This window comes from Strix uralensis, chromosome 1, assembly GCF_047716275.1.
Source record: "Strix uralensis isolate ZFMK-TIS-50842 chromosome 1, bStrUra1, whole genome shotgun sequence".
NCBI classification, from domain to species: Eukaryota; Metazoa; Chordata; class Aves; order Strigiformes; family Strigidae; genus Strix; species Strix uralensis.
In genome coordinates this window covers 117,711,470-117,725,591 of record NC_133972.1, presented here as the reverse complement: position 1 = coordinate 117,725,591, position 14,122 = coordinate 117,711,470, and the positions used below count along the sequence as shown (strand labels likewise).

At 40.1% G+C, this 14,122-nt stretch overlaps 1 protein-coding gene across 1 annotated transcript in view; it reads right to left on the bottom strand.

The window, feature by feature from the left end:
- PIEZO2 (piezo type mechanosensitive ion channel component 2) overlaps positions 1-14,122 on the bottom strand; it is a 316,185-nt gene that overhangs the window by 64,545 nt on the left and 237,518 nt on the right. Inside the window, exons 19-27 of the mRNA XM_074893340.1 lie at positions 13,734-13,766; positions 13,168-13,397; positions 9,060-9,220; positions 7,974-8,150; positions 7,670-7,795; positions 5,475-5,675; positions 3,488-3,692; positions 3,243-3,344; positions 2,617-2,782 (exon numbers count right to left, since the gene is read on the bottom strand). Coding sequence (XP_074749441.1) covers positions 2,617-2,782; positions 3,243-3,344; positions 3,488-3,692; positions 5,475-5,675; positions 7,670-7,795; positions 7,974-8,150; positions 9,060-9,220; positions 13,168-13,397; positions 13,734-13,766 — 1,401 coding nt within the window. The remainder of the gene's footprint in view (positions 1-2,616; positions 2,783-3,242; positions 3,345-3,487; positions 3,693-5,474; positions 5,676-7,669; positions 7,796-7,973; positions 8,151-9,059; positions 9,221-13,167; positions 13,398-13,733; positions 13,767-14,122) is intronic.

Here is a 14,122-nt window from a genome sequence, read left to right as displayed (position 1 = left end):
AGCTCTACATTGTCTTGGATGAAGGCCAGATACATATATTTTCTTCTGAGGTATATCTTTGGTAGATTCTCCAGAGCTTGAGAGTCCTTCTTTTTAAAGACTTACAATGTCAGCCATTCTCTGGTGCTTCTTTGAAGCAAATTAGGCATTTAAGACTGCATATGAGCAGTGCAAACTCTCAAAAAAACCCCATCATCTAAAGCCTGGGAAAATCTGCTTTATAGTGAAAGCATTGAAAGAGATACTTAAGGGCTCAAAGAAAGGAAAGATACTATCAAGAACATAAGATCTGTTATGCAGTTTATAGTAAAGGAAGGTCTGTTTATACGTATATACACCACACCGTTCTACAAGTATGTTCCCATTACAGATTCAGGAAGCTAGCACTACAGACAAAAAAGAACTTACAGCTTACCTGCCCAAGCATCTACAAGGATATCATAAACAGGAATTCCCTCTGTTCCTGAAATTAATGGGTTTTCTATTCATTTGATGAATTTTTCAAACAAAAGTGTCCCTGTTCTGTGTCTTTCTCTGCCTTGTTCTTTTCATTCTACTTCTTATTCACACAACATAAAACTATCACATGAAACAGTCACACAGATTTCTATATTCGGCTGGAACAAGTATAAAGAGATCATAGTTTATTTGTTCAGCTCACCAGTACTAATGGGATTCTTTGATTTTCTGTTTTATTTTGTTCTCTCCACCACAATGTTATTGCTTAATAGAAGTTGCAAACTCCCAATTAAATGATTGTATATCAACCATTATCATTAATACACAGGTCTATTTTGTCAGCATGTGCCAAACAGTGTGTTTGAATGGATGTCATGCCACCGATGACTTCAAGCTGATGCATATTATGCATATGAACCAGAACACAGAACTTAACCCAAAGGATTGTGGAGAGGCAACAGGCCAGTTCAGCTTGGACTTTGCTTTCCATTATAAACCTGACTCTGATTCCCATCCAAAATCTTCAAAGAACATCCTCTGTGCTTCAAACTTTTCATGCTTGGCCATTTGGGAGTATCTTCTACAGATGACCAGAAATACCTATCAGATTCCAGGGAACTTTAAAAAGATGCCAAAAGAGGCTGCTTAAAAAAGCAGTGATTTTCTTGCCTCTTTTCCCCTTCTGAAGACAGCCTTAAAACTGAATTTTTTTCATAATTACTTTTTTTTCTGGACTAAGGGGGGGATAATTTGATCTTTTCTTTCTGCCAGCAACCATGTCACCCGTGATGGTCTTTGCCAGTGACCAATCATCACATCAGTGTGCCTGATGCAACTGCTGTATTAGCTTTTGCTAAGATGGACACCACCGCAGTGGCAAGAAAAAAAATCAGGCAATCCCCCCTACACGTTCCTTTTAACCAAGCCCTGTTTGGCAGATGTCTTTTGGAAAGCATCCCCCCTTGACGGAGCATTTTGAAGAGAGATTATGACTTCTCTCTTTCTGCTTATGTTACTGGATCTAGAACACTGGATACACTGTGTAGACTGGAAATACTTAAGGGGGAGAACTGTTCACCCTTTGCCCAGGAGCGACTATGAGTCTCTGGATAAATGAGTCAATTGAATGTGTTTCAATGGTCTCCTCTTCAAAGCTATTTCAAGATAGATTCGGCCACCACTTCTAACAGAAACAGCAGGATCAGCTTAGAAATCTTGAGAAGGGCTTCTGGTGATAGCACTTCTCTGGTAAAAAAAATAAATGTTTATCAGCAAAAGGGAGATTTTGCTAGACATTAGTTCAATATTTTTAAATTCCTTTTGCACTCAGACACTTGTTGGTCACATGCATTCACAGAACAAACACCTAATCTGACAAACACCATAGCTAAGAAATCTTACTCTTCCCATTTATTCTTTTAATACTGTATCAGACTTTCAGAGACAATTAAGAGTATGTCCAGAACAACTCAGAAGAGCTGAGTTAATCTGTGTTTCCTGAAATAATCACATAGGAATGGCTTCATTATTTGAAGACCATCCAGAACAGACTGTCTCTGGCTCTGCCCCCTTTTTATATTATTCACTTTCTTAAACAACCTTACATGCAATGCTGAGAAACAGGAAGACACAGCAGTTATTCCAAGACACTTTTAAGGTTCTTATACCTAGATGAAATAGCACAAAGGACAGTCTCTTATGTTAGAATATTATTTTGATTGTACATAGACAGCAACTCAGCAGGACATGTCTGATGACTTTGTGGGATTAAACATGTACATGGGCAAGTTCAGACCATGATGGATTATTGCTAGCACGCCTGTGTTTTGGGGGAAGTCACCAGAGTGCTGAAGTCCACCATAAACGCTGCCCCACAGGGCATTCATGGAGGCAATACATGCTTTCAGGCAAATTTTTCACTGAACATCCCTCTGGGGAGAACTTAAAACAATCAACAGTGTTAGGAAGACTTGTTTTCATCTTCCCTTTTCTAAACCAGAAGCTCGTTACCCAGAAGGTATCTGCTGTGTCAGTAAAAGGTATGTTATGAGATGGGAACACAGATGAATATAAATTCCAAGTAAAATTGGAAGCGTCAGAGTTACTACAAAAAAAGGAAGCACTATATTTTCCAAGTGTTTAAGATTCAGTTCTTACCGGCAGTGAATGAAGTCAGGAACAGGATTATGCTGGCTAAAAGATGCTGCGTCAAGATTCATGCAAATTTCCACATTGTCTCCAGCCATGATCCGTACTGCAGCTTTATTTTCATCCTCAAATGTCTGCCTTTGTAAGGATGCACACAGCAGCAACATGAAATCATCTAGGAGAAAGCAGCGGTTGCAAGGAAAATGGGTGAGGTGTAGGGAGTGGTGGTAATATATTATAATGTAGTTACCAGACTGTTTTCCCACACTTTCAACCTCCAAGATTGTGCTATTTTCAATGCATTTAACACTGATTTGAAATATTTTAATGCATTTAGGTTTTTTTACCTGTCACCTTCTATGATTTTTATTGAGAAATAAATTAGAAATGGGGAAATAATTCACACTTTTTGATGACGCTTCGTTAAAAATGGGATACGGAAAAAACAGATGCAGAAATTACTAATTCTTTAATTTTTGTACTACATACAAGGCCACACTTAGTATTCAGTCTCCCACAGAATATGTCAGCTTGCTACTGGAGAGTAAATAAAAGTCTGGCTTCAAATTACACTGTACAGATGTTTTAAGCAAAGGACGTGTAAACACTTCACAACTATGTGCTAAAATACTTACAGACAAGGAAGACAGGGTTTGGTCTCACAATGAAATCTGGAAAGTATAACCACTTTATGATGTTGGAGTTGAAGTTGGCATTACCACTTCTCCATGGATAGTCTGTATGACAGAAGCACGCAAAAATGCAATCAGTACTTTATAACAATTACTTCATCCCTTTCTTCTGAATACTTATCAATTTTCCAGTACTTTTCTGCAAAAGCAAGCAGCAGTAATTGTCCATAAAGGGTAAATGTTCTTACCTTTACAAGGAGCAGGTGGGATGCCAATGCAAAGGAAGTACTGAAATGTAATGATGCATGCCAGAAAACAGCAGTATTTTGGCCAAATCTCTGCAATAGCTTTTCTTCTACGTCGATACAATACAGCAATCAGCCAGAAGGCATGAATCATGGCATAAAAATCCATTCGTTGACCAATTACATTCACTGATAGAAGAAAACAGGTCTGGAAAAGAAATAAAGAAATATAAGCAACATTTGCAACCTGATGGCTAATTAATGCAGCAATGATAAACTATTCTGGATCCTGATAGAATGCCTGGACACGTGCTGGGGCTGACTGCAGGAACCCTGTGCAAACCAACATGCTAAAACAGTTTGTATCTTTCCAACAGCAACCTCCCCCACCCCAACACCCCAAATTTTTGATACTCTTCTGTGAGTTTCAACTATGTGAATACAGCACTAAAGCAGGTTTCCATTACATGATAGCTAAAGATACAGAATGGAAAGACCATTGTTACAGTAGCCTATATTTGAAATGTTTAATTGTTGCCAAGCAAAGCACATATTACACAGCCATATACTTTGATAGCACTTACAGATGTTAAAAAGAAGAGGAACTATTAAGAATAGCAACAACTAAAGTGTATCCTCATGTGGGAACCAGACAAAAAGAAAAGGGATTTAGACCATACAACTTCTATTGGCTAGAGACAAATCCAGTCAGTTCCTGTAAGGCAGCTTTAGTCCTCCATTATTCTAAAGCCTCTGCATCCCAGAGCAATTCTGTTCTCTGGCTCCACTTAAAGTAGTCCCTTCACTGAGTGCCATGAAGCATGTTTTCAAACTTAGTGAATAATTCATAGCGAATCATTTATTCAGTGCACTTCACTGTTTTGATTTTCTCTCTTCTCAGATTAGAATGAGGTTAAATTTATATGCCAAAGGAAATAGCTTGCTGATTAATTTTAATTTTCACTCATTCTTAATCCTCAGACTGGCTGTGAAGAGTTTACTTTATCAGTAGCAAAGTGTGGTAGTGTTTAATAGATAGGTCAAGAGCATTATTATGATTAAATTTGGGCTGCATTAGCCTAGGAATTGCCTTCTTCACATAACCATAGAAATTTGTGAAAAATAAATATTTCTACAAATATTTTTGAAAGTACATTTCATGTGTCTGTGAACAAACAGACAAGGTAAGAGAACAGACATGAAGCTTTTGCTTTTTTTTTTTTTTTGGCACTTGTTTAGCAATAGCTTGTCTTCAAGGTGGGTTCAGTTCTGATGTTTTGCTGCTGAATTGCTTGAAGCAGAGAGAAGGAATACATTAGCTGAGCCTAAACCCCAGCAGTCTGGGCCACTGCTACTGGCAAAAAGACAAGAAGATCTTCTATGAAATAAGACTCTTACCAGATATTTAGGATACACCATGGATCTTCAGAAAAATCTCCTCATTCCTTTATACCTGCCTCTCCTAATTCTTTGTGTGCTTCTTGTCTACTGAAAAGTTCTTTGGAAAAAGAACTTTGTCTTACACAAGTGGCACAAAGCAGCAATAACCTTTGCTGGAGCTCTTGCTCCTGCAGATTTCTAGCAGCTATAGTAACAAGTATAAAAAAAAAAAAAAAAAAAGGATGTATTTGTGCAGCCAGAGGCAGAAGAAGCTTAGAAATGTTTAAACAGAGACAATGGCCTGCTAGCCCCTGCTTTCTTCTGCTCCTGTAGTCCCTGGTTCTCTGTGTGTGTGTGTGTGTGAGTGTGTGTGCATGAGAGGGTAATGCTTCACTTCTGTCCCTTGTGCCATCTGTTATCCCTTTTGTTCAGTTATAAATAAGACATAGGAAGAAAAGCAAGAGGAAAAACACAACTGTGGAAAGGTCTACCATTAGTGATGACTAAGAAGCATCCAGCTGTCAAACATAGTTCAAGCTACTATTCAAAAACAACACAATCAAAAGGTTTGGAATGATAGTCTAAGGAAAATTAATATATAGTGATTTACCTCCAAACCAAATTTGTAGAAGAAATAGTTTATGAAATATTTGACACAGTTTACCAGTCCATCATCCAGATGTGCTCTCGTAATATCATGGAAAATGGTTTTAGTCACAGGTGCAGTAAGGTTATTTCGACATCTGTAGTACTCTTGATGACGGTAGATTGTAACTTCAAAAGCCAGAATAGCCAGCATCAGTAAGTTATTCTATGAGGGACACAACCAGAAGAACATTAAATAAAAATCAAAACCCACAAGAAACTATAAATTTTTCTGATAAGCATAAACCCATGAATACTCAAATGGATGTTACCATTGAGTGCTTCTGCACTCCAGGATGTACCAGCACCTCTTCCTGGCTACTATAATTGAAACAAAGTAAGGTTCCTACCACTTCTTGGATTTTGATGAAACATATTGACATTCAGAAGATACATTTAAAGACATTCATTAAAAAATATTAAAATGAACACTAGTTGTGGAAAGAAAGGGGAGGGAAAATGCATTGACCCATCCATGTGCCCTCTCATGTTTCATAGCTTCTCTTAAGAAGCTCTCATTTGCAGGAGATAGAGGATACAAGCATCCACAAAGTCATCTGCAGGGGTTCAGCTAGCAAGCACTAACTTCCTAAAACTGCAAAGATGCTGGTAGTGCAAATATATCCTGGATACTCTTAAATGAACAGTCTATCTGTCAGTCCTCACTCAAGCACAGCCAGACTGACTGGGATGCAGTCTTGAGTGGCTCTGCTGTGAGTTTTTTTTCTCTAAGGAGGGAGATCTGCCCTATGCATAATAGAAGAGAGGTATTAATCAACTCCAAAAGTTGGTTAAAAAGACCATCTCAGAGAAAGTCCCTCAAGGAAGCCATAACTGAAGCTGAAGAGGCAATCTCTAGATCTCTGTTTACTGAGAAATATTTGGGACAAGAATGTTCTGAGACAGGTGCCACTGTTTGGGGTTTTTTTTGGTTTGGGTTTTGGGTTTTTTTTGACAAGAAGTTATTTTTGCTTGCTGTCGCAGGGCTTCCTACTCTTGTTGGGGGTTTTACACAATCCATCATAGACAGACTTCTTACTTCAACACTGCAGACATTTTGAACGTCTGTTACTAAAGGGGCATAACAGTAACACACCAAGACTTGAAGCTTGGGACCTTCAGGTCTAGCACTGGACGGAATACCTCTATGCAGAGGAGACATTTTATTTGCTAACTCAATGAAAACCCTTCTAGAATAATTTCTAATCCCAACGTATTATCTATTTATAACTGTAAAGCTCCTAGCATCCAGCCAGACACCACTAGGCAGCTTCACTCTCCATGCAGAGCTCTTGTGTCAGTAATTGCTCTTCCCCACATATATTCTTAACTGTGGGAGGTGCATGGCTAAGGGATTGAGAGGCAGAGGCACCACCAGGGCCTGATATGTTGACCGCCAGAGCTTCCAGGTCTTCCCTACACAAACAAAGCACACAGAGGTAAGCTCTCAGGGAAGAAATGAAGAATAAAACTAGTTAGATCAAAACTCACTGTTTTTCAGTCAACAAATTTCTGACAATCTTAAACTGTATATACAAAATTTTGGAGATTCTTTAAATTAAGAACAGACAGGCAAGGTTTCCCCTGGGAATTGGCACATTTTTATTGTAAGTAGGTTTTTTAATCAAGACAGGAATAATAAAATATTGCTTATAGGCATTAACCAAAAACAAGAAGAAAAACAAAAGACATCCACTTACTAGTGTCTGAATGAATTATTCCCTTAACTCATATTTTCTAAGCTGTGGCTAAGGAATAAGCACTTAAAAAAATTAACTGCTTATAGCATATACAGTCATTCAAGGCAACTACTCCAGTCAGACCCATCAGTCTTTTGGTACCTGAAAGCTATGTACCTCTAAATTACGTGCGTTCTTAAATATCACATTTCTTGGAGTGTTTTTAACAGATGGTAGTCAGAAAGCCATACTTCTACATGCAGGTTATCTTAATTGGTACCAAATCCCTTCCGGAAATATCCTGTGTAACAGATACGGCTTTCTGATGTCTCTTCCTCTCTATACTTCCCTATTATCAATGGCTTGCATTATGTTTTGTTGTTTTTTTTTTTTTTTGTGTGGCAGACAATTTATTTCAAAAACATTGCTAACTTCATCACAAATAAGAAAATATCTCAAGACAGATAATTAAAGAAGTTACCCTTAAGTAGACAAGCAGGGGATAAGACTTCCTCAGTCCAACCCACTCTGCAGGATCAACTGGCCCACTGTAGAGGACTGAGGTTTTGAGTTCTTCTAAATTGACCTTAGTTTCATTTTCTCCTGGCTAAAAAGAAAATGCAACAGTTTATAAAAAGTGAGTTTAAGTCTGATTGGGCAGGGAATGATAATCAACAGTAATACATCAGGTGAACTGTAGTTTTCAGTACTTGATATGCCTCCTTTTGCTCTTCTTCACTGAAGAAGGCAGCAGTCAAATCTTTTTAATATGCACTTGTACTCACCAATGTACAGTTACTGGAAAAAGTGCTGGGATCAATAGACGTGAGCTGGTACAACATTTTGCAGACAATAATCACACATGTCCAAACAGTGCAGATACTTGATGCCAGTGGGCGAAACTGAGCATATGGCAAAGCAAGAGCCCAGGCAATTAAAAACACAAAGTTAAACAGAGACACCTGAAAACACAAAAACAGGATGGAGATTACACGGAGTAACAAAAGAACTGAGAAAGTCTGACCCTTTCCATAGTAATTAAAAAAAATAATTAAAAGAAAGGGACACAGAGAAACTGTGAGAAAAATACAGAAAAAAAATTACAATATTCACAATAACATGGACACAAAGTGGTGAGTGAAGAACTTAATAGTCGGTTTAAGAAGAATGTTATCTCCTACATAATATTAATACTATTAGACCCACAAAACTGCATATGCACCCTACAAACAGACACGAAATATGGAGGGCCACATTCTGGTTCTGCTGCTTTAGTACATATAAAACAAAGAAGAGATGATACAGATCCCACCTTCATCCTTTTGACCTTTTTCCCCCCGAAAACGTGAGAAAAAGGATTTTTTGTTAGTGAATCCTGTCCTACTACCCTGTTAAAGGAATGATTATGTTAGGCAGAGAACTCGCACTGCTCACACCAAAGGCATAGCTAAAGGTGTCGCCCCATTTTTCTTTAGGCATAGTTCCACATTCCTGTTTTTTCAGCACCAGACACAGTTTAAGTAATTTTTCTAGATGTTCCTTCCCAACCTTTTTCTACATCGTCCATCCCTGGATGATGCCCACAGCCAGTTTGAGCAGGGGAGGGATTACATCTTGAGTCCAAAGATTTAGACTAATAAAACCTTAATATCTGGAGAAAAGAGGAGGGCTGAGAAAGTCTAGGCAGATAGAACACCACCGTGGAAGATGTCAAGGCAGGTTCCCAGCAGCTGACAAGCCCAGCTGGATCCCACAATTCCAGTGAGGTCTGGCATGAGGAAGGCTCTTCCTACACTTGGGCATGGCACTGCACAGCAGATGTTGACAAGCCTCCACCATGGGTAAGATTTTGACAGTGGGTGTTTACTTGCCTCTTTCACTGTGACCCATATGATGTAAGAGGAAACGATTTTGATGATGTGCAGTTCCAACAGCCACCACACAAAGACTTGCATCTTATGAAAATACTCCAGGAATTTCAAAAACAGCACTGTAAGGCGGTCGATCACCAGATGCCACTTGTTCCTTAAGTCTGCAGAGATGTTCAAGCAGAACCATTGGGAGGAGAAAAACAGAAGGTCTCTATAAAAAGGAATTCTCTACTAAAGCAACAATAAGCTTTCTACTTCTAGGCCATAGAGTAAGACAAGAATGAGGTTAAAAGTGTGGCTCAGTGGTTAACTAAGACAAATGGGGTTAAGGCTCACTTAGCTGTGGTGCTCTCCCTTCTGACTCACATTCACTGAAAGGATTCCTTACTTCAGAAGTGGTGGTAGTGGCTTCCCTTTCCAATTCTGCTTTTATTCCTCTCTAGCAGAGACCTTCTTGAGCTCCATTTTCCTCCATTATCTTTGGACCTAAGCTTAGGGATCCCATCCAGGGACTAGATCTGAGATGCTCCAGCCCTGGCCCTTATCCAGGTCAGAAAGAATAGGATTTTGTTTGATGTTTGGAAACTATGGTCCCAATCTGTTATCAGAAAGCACAGACTACTCCTATTCAGAAAGCTTTTCAGCCAACCTGGAAGAGATCATGCACACTAGGAGCAGAATTCTTGTTGCATGGGTTTAGACAGCTATACTATAGATGTCTTCATATGTCAGAGTTATCTAAATTCCCTTGCAAACAGCACACTCACCTAGAGTGTGATTTGTGCCATCCCAGAACAGACATCTACAACAGGCAAGGCAAATTTCAGGCCAGTTGACTATTTCTCTCAGTTAAAGAGGGAGCTTTAGCAATTAAGATCCTGAAGCTGGGTGAATGTGTCCCTTCACAGACAGTATTTTGCTAAAAAAGCCATCCTCCCAAATAATACCCCAGTGAGCAAGCATGTAGCATCATCTATTATATATGAGTGTATATGACAATACATATGTTGAACAGTGCTCTCTAAGTGCCTTATTTGCTTGTGGGTTGGCATAAAACTGTTTCACCAGGCTGGTATATGTTAGTATAAAGTCTTCACACTGTATTAAAGGTTTCAGATGCATTTCGGAGATTAGGAAGGATTTTGTATGCTGTGAGAACATTCTTACAGTTAATATCCGAGATGGAAACACATCACCATCTAAGCTGTAAAAATGCAAAGCAGTTACCAGCTCCTGTATGCAATTATTTCATCTTATCTGGTTATTTTATATATAAAGCAAACCAAGGTGGTTATTCTGTGCATATTTGTGTGAAAAAACACATGCACACTTGTGTGAAAAAGCTGACTTTTGGAATACGTTACAAGCAAATTCCAATTATTTTTTCTTCTACCCTTTTTCTCCAACCTGAACTTAGAAAAAGCTAATAAAAATGCTGCGTGATGTAAATACCATGACTAAATAATTAAATTTGGAAATTAATTAAGCTATAGAATTCTAATCCTTCATGTGTGCTTTTGTAAGCACAAGTGTATTTTCAGAATGTCTTTATAGAATTAGACGTTCTCACTTATTCTTTCATTGCATTTATTTTAATTTGCAGCATTACTGCCATGCAAGGTATATCCAAAGAGTGACAGTTAAGTGGAACAGGGCAGGTAAGGTACTGTAGCGAGCTCTGTCTAGCATGTACAGACACTACATGGACAGGGGATAAAGCATAAGACTGGCCACATCCATTGAAAAATTGTACATCACTGTAACAAAGTCTGCACACGTGAACATGTTAAAATAATGTTAAAAGTCCAGCCATATGGCTAAATAAAAATTATTTCTTTGGTAGAAATAAATGCTTGTACATCTTAAAGATGGATCACATGTGGCAAGCAGAACCTCGTGCTATTGTCAAGCCCTGCTGCTGCAGTGCAGAAGGGGGCCCATGGAGAGGGCTGCAGCTCCCCACTTCCCTGCTTGCATGTGTCACTGCACAGGGTAACCTCTAACAGCTGGCCTCTGTCCCCAAGCCTTTCCAGCATGTAGGGATGGCCAGAGTGCAACAAACTCATCAGTCCTCATAGACCGCATGACAGCTGGCCAAGAAAGGTTTCCATGGCCCAAGAACTTGGACTGGACTTGTGCAAAGCTTTTGACACTGCCTTGCACAACATCGTTGTCTCTAAATTGGAGACATCCATTTGATGGATGGACCACTCAGTGAATAAGGAACTGGCTGGATGGTTGCACTCAAAGAGTTGCAGTCAATGGCTTGATGTCCAAGTGGAGAGCAGTGACATGTGATGTTCCTCAGGGGTCAACGTTGTGACCAGCACTGTTTAACATCTTTGTTGGTGACATAGACAGTGGGATTGAGTGCACCCTCAGCATGTTTGCTGACGACATCAAGCTGTGTGGTGCAGTCGACATGCTGGAGGGAAGGGATGGCATCCAGAGGGACCTTGACAGGCTTGAGAGGTGGGCCCGTGCAAACCTCATGAAGTTTAACATGGCCAAGTGCAAGGTCCTGTACCTGAGTCAGGGCAATCCCAAGCACAAATACAGGCTGGGTGATGAGTGGATTGAGAGCAGCCCTGCGGAGAAGGACTTGGGAGTAGTAGTGGATGGAAAACTGACTATGAGCCAGCAATGTGCGCTCACAGCCCAGAAAGCCAGCCGTATCCTGGGTTGCATCAGGAGAAGCGTGGCTACCAGGTCAAGGGAGGTGATTCTCCCCCTCTACTCTGCTCTTGTGAGACCCCATCTGGAGTACTGCACACAGCTCTGGGGCCCCCAGTAAGGACATAGACCTGCTCGAGCAGGTCCGGAGAAGGCCATGAAGATGATCAGGGGGCTGGAGAGTCTTCATTATGAGGACAGGTTGAGAGAGTTGGGGTTGTTCAGGCTGGAGAAGGCTCCAGGGAGACCTTATAGTGGTCCTGCAGTACTTAAAGTGGGCCTAGAGGAAAGATGGGAGGGACTTTTTATCAGCAAGTGTAGCAATAGGACAAAGGGTAACAGCTTTATACTAGAAGAGGGTAGATTTAGATTAGATATAAGGAAGAAATTCTCACCACCAATGTAAGGGTGGTGAGACACTGCAACAGGTTGCCTAGAGAAGTTGTGGATGACCATCTCTGGAAGTATCAAAGGCCAGGTTGGATGGGGCTTTGAGCAACCTCATCTAGTGGAAGGTGTCCCTGTCCATGGCAGGGGGGTTGGAACTAGATGATCTTTAAGGTCCCTTCCAACCCAAACCATTCTATGATTCTATAAGGAACACCTCTGTGAGGGAAGATGTCCCAGCCAGGAAGACATAGTTTTAGCTCAGTTCTCCTGGGGCAGCTAAGCAAGACGTGCTGCCACTTTGCCTTGACAAAGACCGTGTTTCTATTTATGTGTCACAGTCCTGTGAATATTGATATGAGCAACTAAACCTGTGGTAAGGCCATTTCCAGACAATACAGCTTCCTTGGGTGTTAAATGCCCTTCCCTGGTTTTCACTCATGGCTCACATTCCAACTGAGTTACAGAAATAATTCATGTTAGGAGTTCATCCTAGCAATATCAAGGATGACAACATCAGTCTTACCCACGTCTGTACTTAGGCATTCTTATGTTCATCTGGGATCAATTATACATTCCCTATTCAGAAGTGAAAAATATGACACTAATGTGCACATGAATAATGAAGCAAAGCCATTGGGACTTCTGCACTGGACTGCCTTGAAAGCATGCAGTATCAGAGATTAAATATGTATGTGTATTTTCTTTATTATAAAGAGATTTTACTCTAAAGGAGTTCTTAGGATTTGGGGTAACCTCCTATTAATCCAACCCAGACCACCTAGAAGAAAGAAGTGGGTTTTCTTTTGTTTTCATCCTCTCATCATCCTACAGAAACAGTGTAATTTTTCCCTAGAAAAGACTGTAGCCTGTTGAATAATTGACAAGTAGCCATCTGCTCAGTTCAGGCTCTTTTGGCAAAGACTGTATGTAGAACTAGGAGGAAAACCTGATGACTGAAATGAGCAGGGATGACCAAGAATAAACCGTCTGTTGCCACTGCTACCTAAGGCTGAGGAAAGCGAAATTTGCAATCTGTAGGGCTTACCTGTAGTTTCTTCTTCCTCTGATTCATTGTCTTCATCATCATCATCTTCCTTGTCATCATCTTCCTTTTCTTCTTTTCCTTTTTCGACCCTCCCTTTCCCTCCCTCCCCCTCTGGCTCTTCCATTCTTTTCTCACCAGCCTCTTCCAGCATTTTATCCTCTTCCTTTTCTCTGCTGGCTGTTAAATTCATCATAGTTATGTCAGGCAGGCTTCCATCTTGGTGCACCAGTCTGTTGGCAAATAGTAGCATGTCAGCGAACTGAGCAGCAATGACATTGTAGTCTTTCAAGATGTATAATCAGAAAAAAAAAAAGCTCATGGAAAATGCCTTAGAAGTGGAAAAGTTAATGATTCTGGTACTTTCTCCAAACACACACTGCAAATTGAGTTGGAATGTATTAGTAACTACTTCTCACTCAGATACTAATGGTTAGTTAGTAATGAGTGGTATTGACACTTAAACTTGACATTTTCCCCAATGGAGAAAATGGTCAGAGTTTAAGATGTAGAAGCATGAAATGACATTGTTTAAGAGGAAACATTTCATGACTTCATAGGGGACTTACTCATTTTGGTGGTTTGGTATTTTTTTCTTGAGGCTGCTCAAAGTAATTGGAACAGAAAGAAAAAGGGAGATGAGAACAGAGGGGTTACAGAAGAAGGTCATTGACAAATATGTCATGCTACATCACAAGTCAGAAAGCATTCTCCTACTCCATCTGCAGAAGCCTTCTGATGCCAAGAGCATGCCATCATGACATTCACAGGGCGCTTCTAGAAAGAAACAAGGAATTGCAGCACAGATGGAAAGGGGGCAACCTATTTACACCAGTGCTAAATATGGTCAATGCTGTACTGTGCTGTCAGTAATGCAGCTGAATCATCACAAGTATTTGACTGATTACTGTAAACACATTTCCACCTTCTTCCAATTGAAAGATGCAGCTGGGAAGCC